The sequence below is a fragment of the Sinocyclocheilus grahami genome, unplaced genomic scaffold (genome assembly GCF_001515645.1).
Source record: "Sinocyclocheilus grahami isolate Dianchi unplaced genomic scaffold, SAMN03320097.WGS_v1.1 scaffold342.1, whole genome shotgun sequence".
Lineage (NCBI taxonomy): Eukaryota > Metazoa > Chordata > Actinopteri > Cypriniformes > Cyprinidae > Sinocyclocheilus > Sinocyclocheilus grahami.
In genome coordinates, this window is record NW_015505521.1 from 664,801 (window position 1) to 684,427 (window position 19,627).

A 19,627-nucleotide genomic window follows, 5' to 3' on the forward strand; every position below is an offset into this window, starting at 1 on the left:
CTCGGTTACTAATGTAACCTCATTTCCCTGAGATACCGGAACGAGTACTACGTAGTTAGCCGTGCTATGATGCTGCACGACTCTGTCGTCGCTTCAGTCGATATGAATCAGTGATCCTATGCCGAGCACCTGCTTATATAGCCAGATGCCCCGCCCATTTTGGCGGGCTCGGGCGCGCTGCTTCGCCATAGGCTCGCACAGCTCTGCTGCACCGTCATTGGTTCATTTCTGAAACAATGGCAGTGCAGATGCACTGCTGTGATTGAAAAAAAAGGCTTCAGTAAATTGGAGAAAAGGAGTTTCCTGTAGCGTCTAGCAACGCAGTACTCGTTCCCGTATCTCAGGGAACCGAGATTACATTAGTAACCGAGTACGCTTTACTTTTGTACCTTCTGGTACTTAAGATTCCTTTGTTTTTGATGGACAGGTTGAAATTATTATCTGAGGTAACTGACATGTGGCATGTGCTCTAGACATCAAAATGTACACATACATTTAACCTTTCGACAGAAGCTTTTATGGAAAGCAACTTACATTACATTCAACGCACACATTTTATCAGTTCATAGCATCGCTAGCACCATGCTCTACTGTTTGAGCTACAGGAATGCCTAATAGTGCGAAAAAACCCAGAAGTGCAATCTGGTCCACTCACAGTGCATTGATCATCTCCTCCTGCATCTTCTGCAGGGAGTCCAGCAGCAGAGGCAGTGCAGTCTCATGATAGTGCTCCTGATGTAGCTGTGCACTTTTCACCGCTAGCACATACTGGTTGTGCAGGTTATGTAGCTTCATGGTAGCTTTGTCGTAACGCTCTCTGGCTTTCTCTGTCTCTTTGCCTGCAGGGGAGAGAGAAGTGGTTGAGCCGGTGAGATGAAAGGCAAGTAGTAGTCCTCTGAACATCTGCTTGTGTTGTGCAAGCCTTTGAGAAATGCAGCTTTGTTATACGAGAAGTTGTAAACTGTGGTTAACCGATATAGTTTTTTTATGCTCAACACCAGTTTGAACCCCTGAACCAGAGGGAGCACTAGGACATAGCAAACTTCTGATGACTAAAAAAATTATTTAAAATAATTCATTCAGAATTGATTCAGAAGTGCCAGATTGTCATAGCAAAGTCGGAATTGACCCCTTTTTTTTACCCTTTGTGCACAGCTAGCCTTGTACTCTTCTAGGTTCAAAAAACTGTTTCTCTGGCTTTCTCTGTCTCTTTGCCTGCAGGGGAGAGAGAAGTGGTTGAGCCGGTGAGATGAAAGGCAAGTAGTAGTCCTCTGAACATCTGCTTGTGTTGTGGAAGCCTTTGAGAAATGCAGCTTTGTTATACGAGAAGTTGTAAACTGTGGTTAACCGATATAGTTTTTTTATGCTCAACACCAGTTTGAACCCCTGAACCAGAGGGAGCACTAGGACATAGCAAACTTCTGATGACTAAAAAAATTATTTAAAATAATTCATTCAGAATTGATTCAGAAGTGCCAGATTGTCATAGCAAAGTCGGAATTGACCCCTTTTTTTTACCCTTTGTGCACAGCTAGCCTTGTACTCTTCTAGGTTCAAAAAACTGTCGTCCATAAAATACGTTGCACAAATTCGAACATCTGGGTTGTGCTGTTCTGTTGTAAATAAATCTTAACCAATGATTCCTAATTGCATCTACTTCCGGATGGCCAAATAAAGTGCTTTTGCTTTCGCACTGAAACACAGCGTCTCACTGACATGGCTGCATCAACACTACTGCGTTCCTGAAACCACGCCTTCTTTTTTTGCGTGCACATTTGGGCGGCATTATGCCAATATTGCCACATATTGACGTAGATATTTTAGGTAGGCGTGGCTGACTCTTAACTTTTATAAAGAATATCTCTTTGGATTTGAGACTTTAGTCTTTGCAACTTTACAGATCTTCTTTATGCACCAAGAGCTTGTAACACTCCAAAGAAAAAGGAAAACTTGAAATCGCATCATATGACCCCTTTAAAATAAGAGATGATGGTGCTGCTAGGTGGAATTATGAGATGGAGGAAAGTTCGTGGAGCTGTGGCAACAGCACTCCTGCCTGTATGATGTGTCATCGAGGGACTACCACGACAGAACAAAGAAAGAAAAATGCTGGCAAACTATAGCGGAAGTGCTTCAGCAATGTTTACACTCTTGTTTTTGGAAGTCAGTCGCTAGTTCTGCCTTCTCGATGACATCACGCTAAAGACGCGTTAAAGACGGCACGCGATGAATGGTCGGGAAGCAACGTGTAGTCTGACATGTTTCTTGTCCACGACACGACAAGATTTTAGGAGTCAAAATTGTGAAATCTGACACAGTGACTATCTTGACCGACAAAAATATAAGTGTTGTCATATGTCTTTCATACATTCAGTCTGTTTTTCTTCATTAGTAAAATGCAATTTTGTAGGAGGAGTTGAATCATGTAGACAACAGGTTAAGTAAAAAATATTAACATCCAATAGCGCATAAATATAGCTAAATGTTCTTTATAATTATTTTTCTAGCTGACTGATGAGCTCATGGACACCGAATGGTTATTCTGAGGTAAATGTATTATGTTGCAATGTTTACAAGCTTTTCACATTTTTCGCAGTTTGAAACACTGAATGAGCTTTTACACGAGACATTTCAGTAAGTTGTACTGTAGGCTTTATTATAAAATAGGCTACGTTTTGATGTTAATTCATGTTCATTATGTACTACAGTAGTAAAGAGCAAAAGATATAATGGGTTCACTTGCCACTTGAACTGAGGCGCTAAAGCAATCGCACCTGCCGCATTAAAGAGCGCCAAAACCATATTTATTGTTTGAATTTCGTTATGAATTTGGTATAATTTTAAAGATGATACTTTGTTTATTAAAAAGTAACAAAGCTTTTTGCGATTAATGGACAGCAAGTGTGCTTCAAATAATTTGAAGTTCACGCATTAACAGAACACAGCATATAGACTAAGATCTTAGTCTATATAATATAGACTAAGTAATAGCCACACAGCTGACAGGCTTTACCTGTTGTAGTTTGTTCAAGTTGTGCACTTTTACTTGCACTTCGTCATTTCGATCTCTCTCGCGCTGCGCAACTGAGCAGTGTTTATCAGGTGTGCTGCAGAGATGAGGACTGTTTGAAACTCTTTTTTTCCACTAAAACTTTGATGCGCATCATCTCAGTTTAATACGTGAATATAGCAAATGATGCGATCGCAAAACAATCAGGAAGAAAGGCATTACATGCAAATTTTTAAGTCATAACATGTAAATATATATAGTCGCCAGTGGCGACATCAGCAAATTGACTCTCAAATTAATATTAAGGGAGTCATTTGTGAATTCAGTAATGGCTTTGAGTGATTCACTGACTACGCGAGTCTGAGAGCCTGTCCCAATACCAACACTTGCGGTTTTTGCACTTGAGCACATTTGAGCCCAAATGTTTAAGTGGATATGAGGACCACAAGAGTGTGTAGAATTTTGATTACCCGATGGAGCTCATTTACAGCACACTGGTGTAAAATTGCAAGTAAAGTTCTTACAGAAGCTTTATTAATAGATTTTAACTTTCAATACAAAGCGAATTAAACTTTTAAATGTCTGTTTAATTGTCCCTATGTAACCGATAACACAAATGAGTAATTGTTATGTTACTAATTGAGTGAGTTCCAGAATGTGATGAATGATTGGATGTATCAGTATTAAGTGTGCGTTAAGGACACTGAGCTTTGCCATTTAGCATTACTTGGAGAGTCTTGCACACTTACTTCGTGTCACATGCAAGTGCTCTCAAGTGGTCAGAGCCAAATGAGGGCACTGGGATAGACCCTGATATAAAGGGGTCCTATTATGCTCTTTTACAAAGTCTTGATTTTGTTTTGGGGGTGTACTAGAACAGGCTCTCATTCTAGGTCGTTCGAAAAACACATTATTTTTCACATATTTTACATTATTACAACACCTCTCTCCTCAGTCTGGCATGAACGGCTCGAATAGTTCCTGTATCAAATGAAGGCCCGCCTTCTGAAATACGAAATGTGTTGTGATTGGTTATCTGGGCCAGTCTGTGTTGTGATTGGTTAGCTGGGCCAGTGTGTGTTGTGATTGGCAGCACTTGGCGCCTGGTCGGGAAATGTCATGTTAGGGGTGACATATACCATACGACTATACCATAGCCGCCTGCGAGCTTCAGTGTAAATATTGTCAAAATCAAATCAATTTGAGTGCGATTTAAACCCGGATGATTGTAACCACTCTAAGTTCGTCTGCCTTGGGAAAACTAGCGCGTCTCCGACATAGTGATAACACTCGTTGCCTTCTCTAGTGCAGCTCAACCAGGACTCGTCCCATTCGTAGATCTTTGTGATGTCACAAATCCCGGAAAATATGCGTTGTAGTCCAAACGAGTCGTTCGTTGTAGTTTTTGAAAAGGGATTTCTGTTAAATAAAATATCTCCTTTTAAAGTGGACTTTGAGCTTTGTAACTTTGCAGATCTTTTTTATGCTCAAACAGCAACATTACAGACTAACTAAAGTTGAAAAAGTGAAAAAAGCATAATAGGACCCCTTTAAACTTCCAAGCCTAAAATATTTTAATTATTTGACTCTTCAAAAAAGAATTGGTTCATAACAGTCATTTTATTTTGAATCAGGCATCATAACAATTTGAAAGAATGAACAGAGAACAAATAAACAGCTTACCTTTTAGAACTGCTTCCTTGTATTTGTCTCTTGCTAAAACAGCATCCTTAGTTAACTGCCTGTAGGTGCATTTCAACTTCTCAAGATCGCATTTGGTTACCTGTGAGGGACAGAAGCCAAGTCAAGCCAAAACAGAAGTCAAAACCGATCAATCACACTGGTCCTGTTTACACCTAATCATGGCCGTAGGCAGCTATAAGGTCACCGAGGTCGGGACTCGGGACCTCTGTAAATTTTTTATGTTCAAAAATAAAATGTGTTCTCTGAATGACTAATTTACTGTTTAAAACTCCTCATATGAGTGTCTGTGAGTGAGGGCACGTGTTGCCAGATCCACGCGTGTTGCCAGAGCGTCTTTAGTTTGGACTTTTTCCACTTAATTTGACACTTTAGAAAGTTCATAAAGTGAGAAGCTGCAGTTTATAGTTAGTGATATCTTTATCTTATTTACAAAATATTTGAACTAATTTCAGTTTATTTTTGATTTATTTTTCGTTTTTTTAATAGCAATATCTGGCAACACTGCATTGCCCAACCTGACAGTAATCAAAAAGGCCCACGGACAGGTTATTGCTGACAGGATACCACATTCAGTAAGGAAAACGCAAAAAAACATCATGATATCATCTGTCATAAACGTTATCAACACTATCAAAAACAGCAGCATTTAACACTAGTACACAGATCTGTAGAACAAGTTACAGAATGAAATGAAATATGCAAACACTAGCCATGAAGAAGTCTATGCCATTTCATTAAGTATAGTAGTTAAATTTTCACAAAGTCATGCTAAAAACATCCATAAGATCACTAGACAAAGTTATCATCTATATAGCAATGGTTACCAATGAAAACTATAACAGTAATATGTATTTTTGCATGAATAATAAACAACTGATAAAATTATCCACCCCTAACATACAGAATTAACTATTAAATTTTGATGCAATAAATATGGTGTAATTTAACAATGTTCATCCACCCAAAACAGAGAAAACATCTTTCACAAACATCTACATGTCTGTCTTTTTTAAAGTGTTTAGTGTATATAATGAGTTGTATTTGTAGGGGTAATTATAGCACAATAGAGCTGGGCGATATGTCAAAAATATCTTATCGATAATCGCCTTTAAAAATATCACGATATCCGATAATATCGTCTACTTAAGCCCCACCTCCACCACGCCCCGCCGAGACAACATTGCCGACATGCATCATTAACACACACCATGTTCAGTTTGGTCTTAAATATTGCCACAAAGTTTGGTTTTACTTTTCTTAGTTTGTGCTTAAACTAACAGAAAACATTGGCTTTGCTGTTGCTAACAATTTCCACTCTGTTCTTATCAAATTTGTGTTTGAACTGAATTTCGTTTTGTGAGGAGAACTGTTGAGGAAAAATAATAGAACCCAATTTTAAGTTCATCATGGTGAAGTTGGACATTCTGGCTGTGATTGTAAGAATGATAAATGCATGTTGATGTCATATAATAATGTAATATAATAATGTCTTGAATACAATATGCCTATTTTCCGATGTTTCACTTTCTTTTTGGCCGTGTAGACACATTTCATGATGGTAAGTTTAATTTCCTTAATTATAACAATTGCAGCGTTGTTTTTAAACTTGTAGTCAAGCTATAACGATTTGATATTTATCATGTATGACTAAAATCATGCAGGGATTAAAAACGAATTCTGTGCAAAAACATTAAGTTTTTTTTTTTCCCTTTCTGGTAGGCTACTAGTTCGGAGGTCTCTCTTGGCCCGTTTTTAACTAAATAAAAATAACTGCTTTATTTATTTAGAAGCAGGGTCATTTAAATTTCATTTTAGTATTGTCATTTTTATTATTTTTAGTTTTATTAATCAAAATACAACAGCCACAATATAATATTCAGTGTTGGGCTGCTGAAACTCCGAACGCGTGCATGTTGACGGGCAAGCTGAGATATAGGCCTATAATGTCTTCATCCGTTTGCAACAAAACTTTATAGTTTTGCTGCAAATGAATTAAGAATTTATAGTGCTATATCTCTTAATTAAAGCTTAATTAAACATAATTATATTGTATATAAATCTGTAAATATATTGCACTGAAATGTGCACTGAAGGAATTTGCGTAGCCTATTTTAATTATACCTGTCATGTTTGTGGTTTTTCATCATTATACAGTCTGTTTAAATAAATATTCAGAAACACATGCAGTGCGTTTTTTGTCTTTTTTCTGTTTAACTTTTATTAAACTGCAGATCAAAATAGAATAGGCCTATACCCTAAATAAGGATAAATTATATTGGAACACATCTCCAAAATAATCGCACACAGATGCACGTTGCCATTACAGTAGTCAGCGCCGAACAACAGGCAAATAAAATATAAACTGAGGTTACAAAAGTGATTCAGTGAGGGATTTTCTTTTCTTTTGTTCTTTGATTAATATTAATAACTGGCGGCTGCTGTCAATGCACAGATCCAATACACCCATGATTTCTTTCTCAACCTTCACTTAAGACAACTACCGATTGTATTTATGGGATATTTTGATATAATTCTGTGTGTATTTGTCCATTCGAATGTGTAAGAACACGAGAAAGAGAGCTCAGTCAAGTGTTCACGTATATAAGAGGCGGCTTTTGTGCGTGTGCGCAGAACAGAAAAGCGCAGTGCAGTAGCGAGTCTGCAGAGTGCAGAAGAGAGTTCTATTTCGTCTTCTTGCAGTTGAATCTTTTGAAATCACAATAAAAGCGCATACAGAAATCGAGAAGCAGAATCGAAATGTAATTTTATAGCAAGTAATTTGATTCCTGACCTTACGCATCTGATCTGATTTCCGAAATTGGAATAGCTTTTCGATTCCCAACCCTCCTACTAAATCATTTCATTCTTGCATGCAAAAAGACCTGTATGGTGACTCTGGTGCTATGTAAAATATTTTTTGCAACTTGGTTTATCATTTGTCTTTTTTTTCCTGATAATGTCAATAATCGTCTGTTACCTGACTGTTGACATCGACATTGCGATACTTACGAGACATCGTCGATATACGATATCGTCATATCGCCCAGCCCTATAGCACAATTCTTAACCCCACCTCAGACCTCACTAATTTTCAAACCCTGGTTACGGCCATGCACCTAATATTAAGATGCATTTTCAGTGATCCAATCACAAGTAGTCAGCCGAGACAAACTACCATTTACACCATGTCTTATCATGAGTTTTAAATGTAACCACATGTGTTCGGATTTCGTCACAGTCTACATCACTTTTAAGAGAGCATAGAGTGCAACGCACGAATACGTATGATGTCAGTATGCTGATCACGAGTGAGCGGGAAAGGAAGAGAATGGAAAAGACACAAATTATAATGGCGATTTCAATTGTAATCGGTGTGTACAACATGGTGAATTTGTAATCGATTGTTTGGGGTTTTGGTGCGCTTTTTCAAAACACATCCCATAATAGGGCCATTCGCACCGCGGGAACCTTTTCATAGTACCAGAACTAATTGTGGAACTACCCACTTTTTGGCGTTTTCGCACTGCCGGAACTGGGTGCGATTTTAGTACCGGACTGCCTTTTTCGAGAACCAAATTAGCTCCTACTCCGGAGCAGGGTCTAACCAGCACAACTGGTACTAATCGTGAAGTAAGTAGACATTGATTGGCCAAACGCGTATGAAAACGCCCTCACCCGCCATGATTTAAAACGCCGTGTAAACATACTGTAAACATTGTGTCAACTTATTTCGCAAGTATGGAGAACAGCGATAGATGGACGGACGCTGAAGTGCAGGCACTTGTAGCAAATGTAGCACTGTCAGTTGTCGTTGGAGATTCTTAGTCCTCCTTTCCGTTCTTTCAATCGCTTTATGTATACGTCGACTTTCCATGTCACAGCGTCCACCATCCTCCTGTTGTTAATGTTGTTCTTTGTTTCTGCTGAACACCGCTCACAAATGACGACGCTGTCGACCGGCTTACGTCACTTCTTAGTACACACTCTCGGTGCGAATGCAACCCTTTAAATGGTACTTGGAAATAGTTCGCGCAAAATCGTCCCAGTACTTTAGTACTGTACATTTAGTTCTGGAACTAAAGTGGTGCGAAAGGCCCTAATGTCTTTTGTGGTTGTTCGAATACCTCTGGAGTGGTCAAAATTGGACAAGCTCAAAATGATACACCTGTATTTAATGTCATTCACTTGTGATCGGATTAATGAAAACACATCTTAATACCAAGTGTAGACAGGCCCACTGATGTTCTCTGAATCTATATAAAGGCTCACCATGTGCATCTCAGACTCGATCTGCTGGTGGAGGCTTTGGTAACTCTTCTTCACCTGCTGCTTATCTTTGATCATCATTGTGAGGCGGTGGAGAGGCCCTGAGTTGAGCTCCTCAGCGTGACACTTCATGATCTTGCTCAACTGCTCTGTCTGCTGCACCATGTGAGTCCACGACTGATAACAAAAACCACATACCAACATACACAGAGATAGAATAAGAAATGTGGGTAAGGGAGTGTGAGAAACAAACAAAGAGATGAACAGAGATTGAAAAGGCAAGACAAAAACAGAGAGAGCAGGTTGCAGAGTGACTAGCTCTGAGTATCTAAAAATCATAAGCATCAGCTCCCCCCATCAACCCATAATGCAGGTGAGAGCCGTTACCTTGGAGACAGTACTGACGTAGTGGATCTGAGAGGAGTTGTCATGCTTGTCCACCTGCTGGCTGATGTTGAGCAAAAGCGATGCATATTCCTTTTCGCTCTTCACCCGCAGGGTCATGAAGCGCTTCACCGTCTCCAGCAGCTTCAGCTCCCAGTCCTGCAGCTTCATCAGACCCTCGTGGGAGTTGCGCAGGTCCCGGCCGAACCCCATCTTGCTCGCAAGGCACGCGGTCTCTCTCTCGCTCAATGGGGTGTGTCACTCAGGTCTGCATTGTTGCTGCTGCTGAGAGACGATATGGGTAGAAATAAAGACTGGTTAGTTGAAATGCATAAACATATGTGCCAAGTTGTATTTTTTGATTGATTTCGTATGGTTTTAACAAACTTTTTCAATAAAAGCTGAAATGTAATGACTCTAAATGTAACATGTAACCATGACACAAAAAATAATAGTATATTTTTCTTACATGATGATAACATGTATGTACATATCTGAACTTAAACGTATTATTTGAATTTTTTACAATCACCATAAATGTTTAATTCATCAATATCATTATGTTTTTGGAGAGTCACACCACATGACACTATACAACCTGAACTAACTTTGTGCGGTCATAAAAAAAAGTCAAATGATCTGATATTTAAGAGACTAATTGGCATTCTGCAGGGGTCATCTCTCTATGACATAATTTCCTGTTTTTATTCTGCATGTGGGTCACACCCACTTATCTATAATAGAGAACTGGATTGCTCATTATATCATAAAAGTGAAGCCACCGTGCCGCCATATTGGTATTCCCTAGTATTCCCATTCATTCTATTGAATTAATAGGAAATTGTACGATTTTAACAAGAAAACCTCACCTAACAACAAGTAATCGTTTTTATATCTGAAGTCTCACTGTACATTCTTGCAATGCAAATGTCCTAAACATGCAAGCAGTTATTTGTTTAATGTCGGGAATTTCCCTTATGTTTTAAAAAGTTAGGTTCATATTCATTACACAAACTTCAGATGAACATGATAAACGGACGAAATCCTAAACATATGTATTTCAAATGACAAAGTGCTCACAAAATCTGAATAAAGATTTATGCTTTGTATGTACAGTTATTTCACTGTTTACGTAATTTTGTTATGTTTTATTTGTTTTATTATTTGACTGCAAATGTTTCAAAAATGAATCAGGTAATGATTTAAACGTTGGTTAAATTAATGATTAATTCAACATATAATGCTAGTAAAACGCAAGAGAATTTGCGCGATCTTGAAGAGACTGAAATAGATGTTGCTCAATCAGGACATTAAAAATATAGGCACACATCATAACTTATTCAGAGAAATAACGCTGACTACATACGGTACAGACTTAAAGACACGAAGCTTTATTTCCAAGATGATGCATGGTAGGCCTAAGCTTTGAATTTCAACAGAGCAATATGCTACAGTAACAGAGGCTTGGATTATATTATTCATTGTATATTCAAATCAGTTTCTGATACTAATACAATATATATATTCATGTTTAATATTTCTTGCATAATTACGCACATTCCTAATGGTTAGAGAGTCGGACTCGTAACCCAAAGGTTGCGGGTTCGAGACTCGTACCGGCAGGGATTGTAGGTGGGGGGAGTGAATGTACAGCACTCTCTCCCCTTTCAATACTACGACTGAGGTGCCCTTGAGCAAGGCACTGAACCCCCAACTGCACCCCGGGCGCCGCAGCATAAATGGCTGCCCACTGCTCTGTGTGTGTGTGTTCACTGCTGTGTGTGTGCACTTTGGATGGGTTAAATGCAGAGCACTAATTCCAAGTATGGGTCACCATACTTGGCCACATGTCACGTCACTTTCACTTTCACATAAAGAAATATATTTTGTGTTGGCTCAGTTACCTGTGTCATCAGTGTGCAGCAGACACACCCACCTAAACGATTTCAATATATCGCTTATCCTACCCGAAAAGACCATAAACATTGCAGATAACATCTGAAGTAAAAATACATTTACATACACGTATCATAAAAACGAATCCTGTGTGACTGATACGCTTCAAATCGAGTGATTTTAGGTCAGTGTTTTAGCTGTCAGTCAATGCTGTCCTCTGTTAATAGGGAATAGTAAGATGGCGGCACAAACACTTACACACCCGAATGGCATTATAGAACGCAATGAGCAATCCAGTCATTATATAGATCAGTGGTCACACCACATGACTTTGATATGACAGATTGTTTTTTTTTCTAAATAAATATATTTAATATAATAAATACAATTTCTTAAAATACTTTTGTCTTAATAATACAAATATAAATAACAAATTATCATAATGCCAAAATAAAAAAAATTCAAAAAAAATTTATAGGCCTATACAAATGATTATGCCAAGCAACTTCAGGTTCTTTTATATAAAGGCTTTTTCTTCATTATTTTCATTATGTATGACACTGTATGAATGAATATATATATAAATGCAGATATACAGTATATATATATATATTTTTTTTTATATAGCCTATATAAACTTCATAATATAATGCTTAACAAGTAGCCTTTAATTTGCTTGCTTGATTTTAGTAAATTATAATACTAATAATAATCATCATAATAATTGGTATGCTGTTTAAATGAAAGTGTCATTCAGACAGTCTGTGTTCTGTCTTGGATCTCGACTGTATTGTTTGCGATAGTGGTTGCGGATTGTAATGTTACCTATGCAACCTCTGTGCAGCAAGAAGTCTTTTTGCCGTTGTTTTAAAAGAGAAACATAAATGCAATTTGGAATTACTATTAGGAATTTCTCTGTTATAATATTTGAGAGTAGGTTTTTGTTACGCCAGTTGTCATAATGTAGACAGGGCGAGTATATATCTGAAGTCTTTGGTGTTTATTTAGCCTCTAATTGATATCCTGTTATAAATCTGTACACTAACGTTAGATGAGGTGAAATAAACCATGCATATGATATGAGTCGATTTTCTATTTATTTGTGCTTATTGGTTAAAAAGCAACTTCTGATTAAATGTAAAAATACATTTCCCAAATGACAACAATCACTGCAATTAAAATTTTGCAAAATAATATATTTTTTCATAATTTTAACCATTATACAATAAGATGAAAATATGACGAAATGTGTAAGACTAAAACTAGACTAAAATTCTCAGACATTTCGTCTACTAAAACTAAAACAGGACAAGTTGACTAAATATGATAAAAACTAAAAGTTACGTACATTTGACACAGGACTAAAACTAAGACTAAATTAAATATAGCTGACAAAATGAACACTAATGAGAATACATAAAGGCACCTTTCAAAACACTCAAGGACACTGTACAGTTGAGTGTTAGTCATAAAAATCAAGACATCTAAATAATTAAGTTTTAAGACGGGATTTAAAAGTAGTCAGACAATCACGTTCTCATATAGATTGTGGAAGAGAATTCCAGAGACGAGGAGCAGCACAGCTAAATGCCCTGGACCCCATAGTGACTAAATGAACAGAGGGTACAACAAGGGAAACAGATGAAAAAGATCTAAGAGTATGCTTCAGGGTGTAGATATGACGCAAATCGGAGCGATATGAGGGTGCAAGATTGTGAAGAGCTTTAAAAGTGAGAAGCAGAATCTTGTACTCTACTCGATATTAAACAGGAAGCCAGTGTAAATGATAGAGAACAGGAGAGATGCTCAATGGAGGAGGTTCTAGTATGGGCAGCTGAGTTCTGGACCAGCTGAAGTTTATGAAGGAGTTTGTGAGGTAACCCAAACAGAAGAGAGTTACAATAATCTGCTGTGGAATTGGATGTGAGGAATGGACGAAGACAGCTGATGTTCCGTGAAAATATGCAATCCGAGTAATATTGTTCACATGCTTTTCAAAAGACTGGGCAAAACCCAGACTCTTAACCTGAGAAGATGAAGAGATTACAGAATTATCAATGGGAGAGTGAAAAGCTATTGAATTTTGACAAACTGGATTTAGTGCCAACAAAAAGAACCTTGCTTTATCAATTTTCAGCTTGAGAAAGTTGTGCGAAAACCAGGATTTAATCTCTTCTAGACAATCCAAGAGAAAGGAAGAAAGAAGAGTTAAATTTGGCTTGGTGGACTAAAAGAGCTGGGTGTCACCCTCGGCTCATAGCAATGAAAACGAACGCCATACTTCCTAAAAATATAACCAATAGGTAATAAGTAAATGTTAACGGAGGGCCCAAAACAGAGCCTTGAGGAACACCAGTGGTAACAGATGAAGAGTATGAGCTGAAATTTTTAAGCTGGACAAATTTAGTGCACCCAGAGAGATAATACCTGAACCAGGTGAGAGGGACACCAGTGATATATATATAGAGAATAATCTATCTAAAGGAACTTAATGGGAAATAGTATTAAAGGCCACACTTAGGATAAGTATAGTTAAGAGTCCAGAATCAGCTGCCATAAGCAGATCATTAACAACTTTTACCATGGTAGTCTCTGTACTATGCAATGGGTGGAAACCGGACTGGAATTTTTCAAGCAGGCTATTTTTTAAAGGGGTCATATGACATAGACAAAAAAACATTATTTTGTGTATTTGGTGTACTAGGGCTGGGCAATATGATATATATCGGATGGATGAAATTAAAAGTCTGTCGTTTCATATTATGCTCTATAGTTTATTTCGTGGTGCCGCAAAATACATTGTTTATGGCAATACTTTTTCATCATTTGAATGACGGCAGTCTTACATGCATTACACAGGGATGCAGGCAGAAATGTGAATAACAGCATGCGTGCTTACGTCACGTTGCTGTGCGCGTAGTCACGAAAATGTCATGTTTGCACGCATTTTTAAGCACTGCAGTTTAAAACAACTGATTTTAGGCCGTTGAAACACAAACAACAGAGCTATATGCACGTGCAGTCTCTGTTTCTGTGTGAGAGGAGTGCGTAAGCCGCGCATCAGCTGCTAATAGAGCTTGTGAGCATTTTTGCCGCTTTATTGGCTTTGAACGATTGCATAAACAACTGGTTTTGCAAGTATCCTCATAAAAAGTAATTTAGGTCTTAAGTAGGGTTGGGTATCGTTTGGGTTTTTTCCGATACCGGTGCCAAATCGATACTTTTAAAACGGTACCAGTGCCTAAACGGTAAAAAAAATTACCCAAAATAGGATGGATTGGCCATTATTGAGTGCTATAAACACATTTAATGTCGGTTTCATTCATACTGGACGCAAGAGGGCGCCCTCGCACAAACTCCACATGTGCATCACAGAAGGAATAGAACTCAGGAAATCCCTAATATGGACAAAGGCATTGCTATCGCTGTAACTGAGTAAACAGAAGATATATACACGTTTTGAATGATAAAACAAAGACAATAAACACTCGACTGTGACAATGTATAGTTTATCTGTGTTATTCAATTCATAATTAAGTATATTTATAATCCATTGCAAATAGACATAGCCTTTTTACCATATGCTTTTAACAGTATAGAACATATTTTCTGCCTCATTCTGTGACAAGAAGCCACATCAGATCACAAAAGGAAGCAGTTGTGGAGTACAAACGTTACAGTGTTCTCTTTTGTTGGACAACATGTTTAAAAACGCTTCTCGTTGCAAGTCATTACAAGAGAAGTTTAGCTTTAGGCATTTTAATTTAAGAATGTTTAGCTTAGTTAACGGAAGGCAACCCTGCTGCCATCAGAGTAAGTGTAATTAGTGCATTCACGCGCTCCTCGGATGCTCACATTTCCCGAGTTGTGCTTTTAAGTCGGAATGTGAAAACAACATGGACACTCGCATTACTACAAAGATGTGTTGGATTTGTATTATTAGAGCTTTCCGACTTGCGTTCGTGAATTTTCTCAGTCGTGAAATTAATTTTTACGTGTGGTGCCGGTGATCCTTACGTGCGTTTCGGAGAACCAGATAACAAATATTTCAATCGATCGCTCAAGCATTTAAGCGGCACCAAAATCTGCATTCTGATTCGGTTCTAGTACATACCGGTTACATAGGTAGATAGTTTTCGGTACCCAACCCTAGTCTTAAGGGAACGTAAACAGTTGCGAGAGAAAGCGCACGTGTAACAGTATATTGGATCCAGACTTCGGTCTTAAAGGGAAAGCTGTCCAATATTCGTCCTGTCTGCCATTCATGTTAATCAAACAACAGTGAGAGAAAATCTCTCACTGCTCTTGACTAAATCCCTTTTGTAACTAGAATAAGAAGAAAATAAATAATGATAATGATAATAATTATGTATATATATATATATATATATATAGCTCTTACCATATTGTGATGCTGTGTCCCGGCTCGAGGAGACAAAACCAATAAAACCCATTACAAACGAGGCATTTGTTGCATCCAGTGGGGACATAATTACTGATTATAATGACTTATACTGTCTTTTTACGCGTTGCATTGCGTTGCATCGCGCCGTGTAAACATAAAACAATGTCTGCATGTGTGATCGGAGAAATGACAAACAACAAGCGCTAATCTACACTAGGGCTGTCAAAATAAATTCGAATTTCGAATATTCGTCGAATTTAAAATAAAAATCCACATTCGAATGCAAAAACGTTGCATTCTAATTTTAGGTGTGCGTCAGGCAGCCTTATCAGTGCCGCACGAAATGTGACGACTATGTAAGTGTCATTGCATTTTAATGCTTTTGTTAACCTATCCAGTTGAACCCACTAGATGCAGCGCTGCTACGTTGTTCATTCAAAATATTGCAGAAAAAGAGAACAATCAATGCGGGGGAAGATGTTGTTTACGTCAAAACCGAAACCAAGCCGTTCACACAGAACGCATATTTATCGCATTTTCTAGAGGGACATCTATCACCGTTGCACTCGTATCTCGCACAAGAGAGCCGCATGTTTAGAAAGCTATGTAAAATTAATGTAAGTTCAACTTTTAAAAAACATGTCTCAAGACTTGATGGTGGTTTTCCCCATCCCACTGCATCTCAAGTTTTTAAATGAAGAAAGTAATCTTTGTGATTGGTTTTCGGTCCTTTGTATTAAACTATACATACATGCATGATGCTGTTTTGTTTCTAATTGTTTAAGCAACTTTATTAATTATACAAGGTTTATAAACATAATTTTAAACATTATGCACTTTTTTCAAAGATAGTCGTGTTATTTTATTATGCTTTGAAGAAACATGCATAATATTTTGCTCGATGCAACCTCTTGTGGCCTCAGGAGAGAAGCCAAAAGCTTTTTTTCCCCCCTAACTGAAATCATGCCTTTTAAATTCAAATATAATTAGAATATTGATCATATTTAAGCAAAAGATTCGATTTAGTTTCTACACTGCTCAAAACTCACATTTGAATCGTCAGTGGCAAATTCTTTAAATATGAAAACATACTTACAAGCTGTGAGTCAGAACAGCCGGCATTGTAGGCTACTCTCACAGGTTCAGGAAAAAGTTCTCTGTAAAATGTGTTGCACACATCTGAATATTTGGGTTGAACTATTCTGGAACAGTGTTGTAAATACAACTTAACCACTGATTTCTAGAGGGACATCTATCACCGTGAGTGGGAAGTGGATCTGACAGGTGGAAGACTTTTTGTTTCGGATAAAACCTGATATTTCATCAACAGTCGGAAGTTCAAACCTATAAAATAAAGACAGAAGAGAATCGTGGGAAGGCCGATACAACAGATCACATGCCATGTTATTTTGAGGAGTTAATTGTTGATGAACATTGTCAATTTTAGTATTAAAAAAGGGTCATAAATTTATTGCATACATCACTAGAATATAGGTGAGAAGGAAGGGTATCAGGAGGCCGTAAGATATTATTTAGGCCTACTGTATTAAACAAAGATCTTGTGTTCCCTTTATCTGACCTAATTATAGTAGAGCAGTAATCAGATTTAGAAGTTAAAAGAGCATTATTGTAATAGAGCATGTGATCTGTGTATCTTTATGAACAGTAAGTCCAGTTTTAATGCATAAACGTTTCAAGCAACAACACTTAGTTTTAAGTAGTCTCAGTTCTGATGTAAACCAAGGTGCAGAATGAGAAAATAAACAGAGTTTTTAAAGGTGCAAGTGTATCAAGCACACTATGCAGTCCCTCATTATAATAGGAAACCAAGTCATCCGGAGTAGAAAAGGCATCTCTCCTGAAGAAATTGTCAAGTTCATCAAAAAGAGCATATTGATAAATTTTACTCTCTAGAAGCAACCAAATATACAATAACAATACATTTTATGTGACAAATATTAAGCAATATGTTGTTTCTTTCCATTAAAAAAAAGCTGTTGAACACAAATTTTTTATTTTTTAACAGTCCACAGTACTTCCATTGGTTCCCAGTAAAAGACCATAAAATAACTGACACGTCACACTCAGAAAGTGTTTATCCAAGCATCACACAAAAAACATGATGTGTGTACACCTCAAAGCCCTGATCAGTCTTAAATAACCACGTAACAAAAGCATCATTCTTACCTTGTTATCAGCATGTCTACATTCTGCTAAATAACCTCACCCAACCAGTGCGTGCAAGTGAAATATAAGAGGAATATACCTTAAACCGGTCAACTTTAATGCCGGGTTTCCAAATACAGGCTAATTGAAAGAGAATGCAGTTTAACAAGTGCAAATCAAGCGAAAACAGACTTCCTGTGTGATGAAAACCCACATGAGTTCTAAACTCAAGCCTGTTGAGAAAACAGCCAGATCTAAAAGCAATCTAAAAAGTCAATGGGACTCATTCATAAAACACGAGCAGAACGATTTTTTGTGTAAATCATTCGGAAAGTCGTTCTGACGTAAATTTTCGGATTTATGAAAATGTGCTATTTTGAAAATGTTAGTTGGTACGAAAGAAATTTACACCTGTTCCCTACCATGTGTAAATGGTGCATAAAACATTCAAACGTTCTGTATTATTTTAGACAAACTGATGACGCTGCATTTTTATGAACTATGTATTACAATTATATTTTTACGAGTTCATTTGCCCTGTCTTTTTTTCGTTTTTTACTCGTTAACTTTGGGTAAAACGCAGAGCTCCTCACTGTCCCTTTTTACACAGCCGTCCAATCACAGTGGAGGAGGGGCGGGACAAACATTACATTGACCAACCATGATCATACTTGTACAACACAACAATGGAGAAGTTAATATTGCTGGACACTGCATTTTTATATTCAGTAATATTTTTCAAAATAAGATACTCGTAACATGTTACTGCCGTGAATATTCCAAATCATAGCAAACAACGCGTCACTCCAGAAAAATGCAATGCCTCCAAAGCTCTCTCAAGCACCACCAGCTGGTCATTTTCAGAAGAGCACCAAGCATTATGTCAGCTGGCTAAACGCTCTGGTGGACATACGTTAATTTATTCATTTATTGTTAGGCATATAGCCTATTAGTCTCTTATGCATTTATGCTATATAACTTACCAAACCTGAGAATTGAGTCCAAGGATTCCACACCATTCCTAGATACGTAATTTGCGTAGCTGTAATTCATAGGCGGGGAATATGCTAATTGTGAATGAGCGTGTATGCGCGCCCTATTTACGAATGATTGGAATTCATTAACATACACACATTTAACTATCAAATCGGACTTTTACGAAGTATTTGTGAATCCGGAGGAGAGTTTTCGGGAAGGTCCGTTTTACGTGTAAATTACTCAGAATTTACTCATATATTTACGAATGTTTCATGAATGAGGCCCATTGTAGTGCTGGGCGGTATGACCAAAAATGTATATCACGGTATTTTTCTAAATTATACCGGTTTCATGGTACATGACGGTATTTTTTTTTTCATTCATGACCGGGTGTTAACCAAATTTTCTACTGATTGAGAGAGGAAATACTGCAGTATATGGACTTAGAATGCCCTATTTTACTGTCATGGTGAGTGAATATTGTCAAAACAAATACCACACTAAATAGTGACTAAACACGATCGATTCCTTTTAATACATGTTAACCAGGAGTCACTCTCATTTATAATCGCGGCATCGTCTGATAAAATCAACATGCATCTACGCTAAAGAGCGGCTATGCAGTTGTTTTGGCTATATTACTTTTTTGTCTCATGCAGCGCACTGCCTGCGAGTAACAAACTAAAAACTTTCACTCGTATACAGCTGTTCCCTCAATACAGTGCAACAGTGAAAAGTGACCCCTTTCAAACAGTGTCGCGTTCGTATTGCGGTATTTTAAAAATTAATTTCATAACAAAAATAAACACTGGTATTCG

The 19,627-nt window shown here is 37.6% G+C and overlaps 1 protein-coding gene across 1 annotated transcript in view; it reads right to left on the reverse strand.

Moving 5' to 3' along the window:
* The window catches only part of LOC107603170 (tyrosine-protein kinase Fer-like), a 58,236-nt gene that overhangs the window by 32,676 nt on the left and 5,933 nt on the right, over positions 1–19,627 (reverse strand). The window contains exons 2-5 of the mRNA XM_016295885.1: positions 9,368–9,646; positions 8,984–9,157; positions 4,694–4,793; positions 656–839 (exon numbers count right to left, since the gene is read on the reverse strand). Of these exons, the coding sequence (XP_016151371.1) occupies positions 656–839; positions 4,694–4,793; positions 8,984–9,157; positions 9,368–9,577 (668 nt within the window). The 5' untranslated portion in view covers positions 9,578–9,646. The remainder of the gene's footprint in view (positions 1–655; positions 840–4,693; positions 4,794–8,983; positions 9,158–9,367; positions 9,647–19,627) is intronic.